Raw genomic sequence first — 2,624 nt, forward strand, 5'->3', positions numbered from 1 at the left:
GGCGTTCGGCGAGCGCATTGCGTGTGGCAAATCACCTACAAAGAAGGAAGCGATTGCGCTTGCATGTATGCATGCCGAGCTCATCATCGATGCACTAGGACTTGCATTGTATCCTTCTGACAAGGAGAAGCAAGAGACTCATGCGGATGAGTGTCGAAAGGTAAATCGCTGGTGCAGCGGGCCCTGTGGGTATGAATATCACTTCACGAAGCCGTCTCCACCGCCCCTTCAGCTTGTTAAGGAAAGTTCTGTGAAGACGGCAGCCGAGGTGGACTCTGCGGCCTCTCTGGAATCTGTTCTCCTGAGTCACGCTAAGGCAATTGAGAAATTTGAAAACGTCACGGAGCTGCAAAGAATTGATCCAGCTGCCCACCACATTTTTGTGAGTTACATGGCGCAATATCGGGAAGACGCGAAGGAAGTGGGTTCCCTATTTTTTGTGGAGAGCCTTGGTGTGAAGGGCCACGAGGTTTATCGGGCAACGGTAACAGTCCCTGTTCCGTTCGTGGCGGGTACAACGGCATCTACAGGGTCGGCAAGTGTTCATGATGGTGATGATGTCGCCGTGTCATCCTTTGTGGCCATTGGAATTGGTACATCAGAGATGGAGGCTGAAACCACCGCCTCCATGCATGCCCTCAGTGTGCTCAAATCACTTGATCGCCCGCTGTTGGGAAGTTCAACCGTCGGCCGAGAGAAGTTCCAGCAGCGTAATCTTACCCGTGATACAGTCATTCCGCCGCCCTACCGCTATGTTGTGGCTCATCTCGGCCGCATCGTGGTTCCAGGGCTCTCGCCAGCAAGAAACATTGGTGGTTTACCGCTGGCTGCGCGGCAGCGTGGTTTTTCGTCAGAGTACCATGAGGCGCGGATTCAAGGCGCACGAGCGGGATTGCCAAAGAGTGACTGGTCGTTGGATGCCGATGCGGAAGGATATATCATTCAAAACCCAAGCGTTAACGTGCAAGAGACTCGAAATTACGTCCACACACTTCCCTCGGTCCGCCAGGCGGATCGCTTTGCGCTAGTCCGATTGAGGGACTACTTGGAGCGCCATGGGAAGCGGTTGGAGGCCGCTGTGACGAGCTCTATGCTTGAGACGGATGAAGGACTGAAACGATGGGTGAAAAAAGTTGTGCTTCCGGTCCCGGAGGCATTTGGTCACGTTGTGGCACACGGGGAGGCTTACACGGAGGAGGAGGCTCTCGTTATGTGCGCTGTGCATGCCGAACTTCTTCTTGACGAACTCGGAATTGCGCTTTACGATCTTCAAGCTTTGCAGGAAAGGCACTGCGATGCCGCCGGAATGCTCGGTCGTTGGGCGCCGTACGAGACGCACTCCACGCGAAGGGCTGTGCCTACTCCTCCACCGGTGCGAAAGGAGCACGCGGACTCGTGCCTGTGGGCGCGCCTGTCAAAGGAGACAAGGAAGGAGGGCACAGCACCCTGTGGCGAGGGTATAAAGCAAACAGTGTCATCAACTCATCCACCGGATGGGAATTATAAGGCAGCAGACGGAGAGAATCACACGGATGCCACGGCAACGAGAAAAGCAGAAGTCGTTTCGCCTTCCCCAGGAGTGACGGACGACGCACTTTTCGACTTGGCGGGATTAGTTTTTGTTCACCCCTCTGAATTCTTTCGCCATGCACCACGTTTGCTTGAAAGTTACTGTGGACGTCAAGGGGTAGATATTTCTCGCTGTATGCGGCAATATAACGTCTGCAATCCCCTTTACGGCTTTGTTCATCGAGCCATTATGGAAATACCGGTGCCCCCGCAATTTGGCCGACGCTACGCCTTGGGATGTGCTTTAACAAAGAAAGATGCCTTTTTTTTATGTTGCATGCACGCTGTTTATGTTCTCGGAGAACTGGGGATACCTATTTACATTGGGCCGAAACAGGCAGAGTATGCGGCTATCGCGAGGTCAAAAGGACGCCATGCCCCAAATCCTGGTGATCCGTTGAGACCCCCGAATACGAATTCACCGCCAGGCTTAAAAAGTCTTCCAGACATGCACATGGAGAAGCCGCCGTTGCCGAGACCCCCAAATCGTAGAGAATGCCACAAGTCACGCGTATGGCAAGGTTACGTGACGGCGTGCCGTGGATACATAAAGAAGATGAAGGAACAGGTTGTATGGGATGCTCTTTTTACTAAGGGGAAAGCGCCAAGAAGTGGTGTGGATCTAGAGGATAATGGCCTTGACGTCGTCGAAGCCCTGCCACTCTTCACGAACGTCAAGTCTAGGTTGCCACAAAAGTGTGCTGCTGCCCGACTACCGGCACCGCCGCCCTTGTCATTTCGCTTTGAAGTCTACGGCCGACCCCCACACCGACGTTATTTGGTTGAGCAGCCAGTTCTTGGCACTCCGTTTGTGGCTCGTGGAATGGGTGAGGAAGGACAAGAGGCCGTGACGCGGGCGGCGATGCACTACGAATACATTTTGGGGATAATCAGTGGCACAGTGCAGGGGAATTCAGAAACAGGGAACTTTTTGAGGAACCGGCATGGGGATCTATTTGATCCCACTCTTCGCGATTTTACACCACGTGGAAAGTTGGCCAACATGGCACTCCACTCAACGTTACGAGCCCCATTTTGCCACTACGTCTGACACT

The 2,624-nt window shown here is 53.6% G+C and overlaps 1 protein-coding gene across 1 annotated transcript, besides 1 other annotated feature; it reads left to right on the forward strand.

The window, feature by feature from the left end:
- On the forward strand, nt 1-2,620 carry Tc00.1047053509621.10 (hypothetical protein, conserved; the record flags this gene model as incomplete). The annotated part of the gene is made up of 1 exon (XM_797664.1): nt 1-2,620. A coding segment is annotated over one exon (2,620 nt), but the record flags the coding sequence as incomplete, so codon positions are not given.
- Nucleotides 1-2,624: a sequence feature (heterozygous, non-Esmeraldo-like haplotype).

This window comes from Trypanosoma cruzi, genomic scaffold (genome assembly GCF_000209065.1).
Source record: "Trypanosoma cruzi strain CL Brener 1047053516301 genomic scaffold, whole genome shotgun sequence".
NCBI classification, from domain to species: domain Eukaryota; phylum Euglenozoa; class Kinetoplastea; order Trypanosomatida; family Trypanosomatidae; genus Trypanosoma; species Trypanosoma cruzi.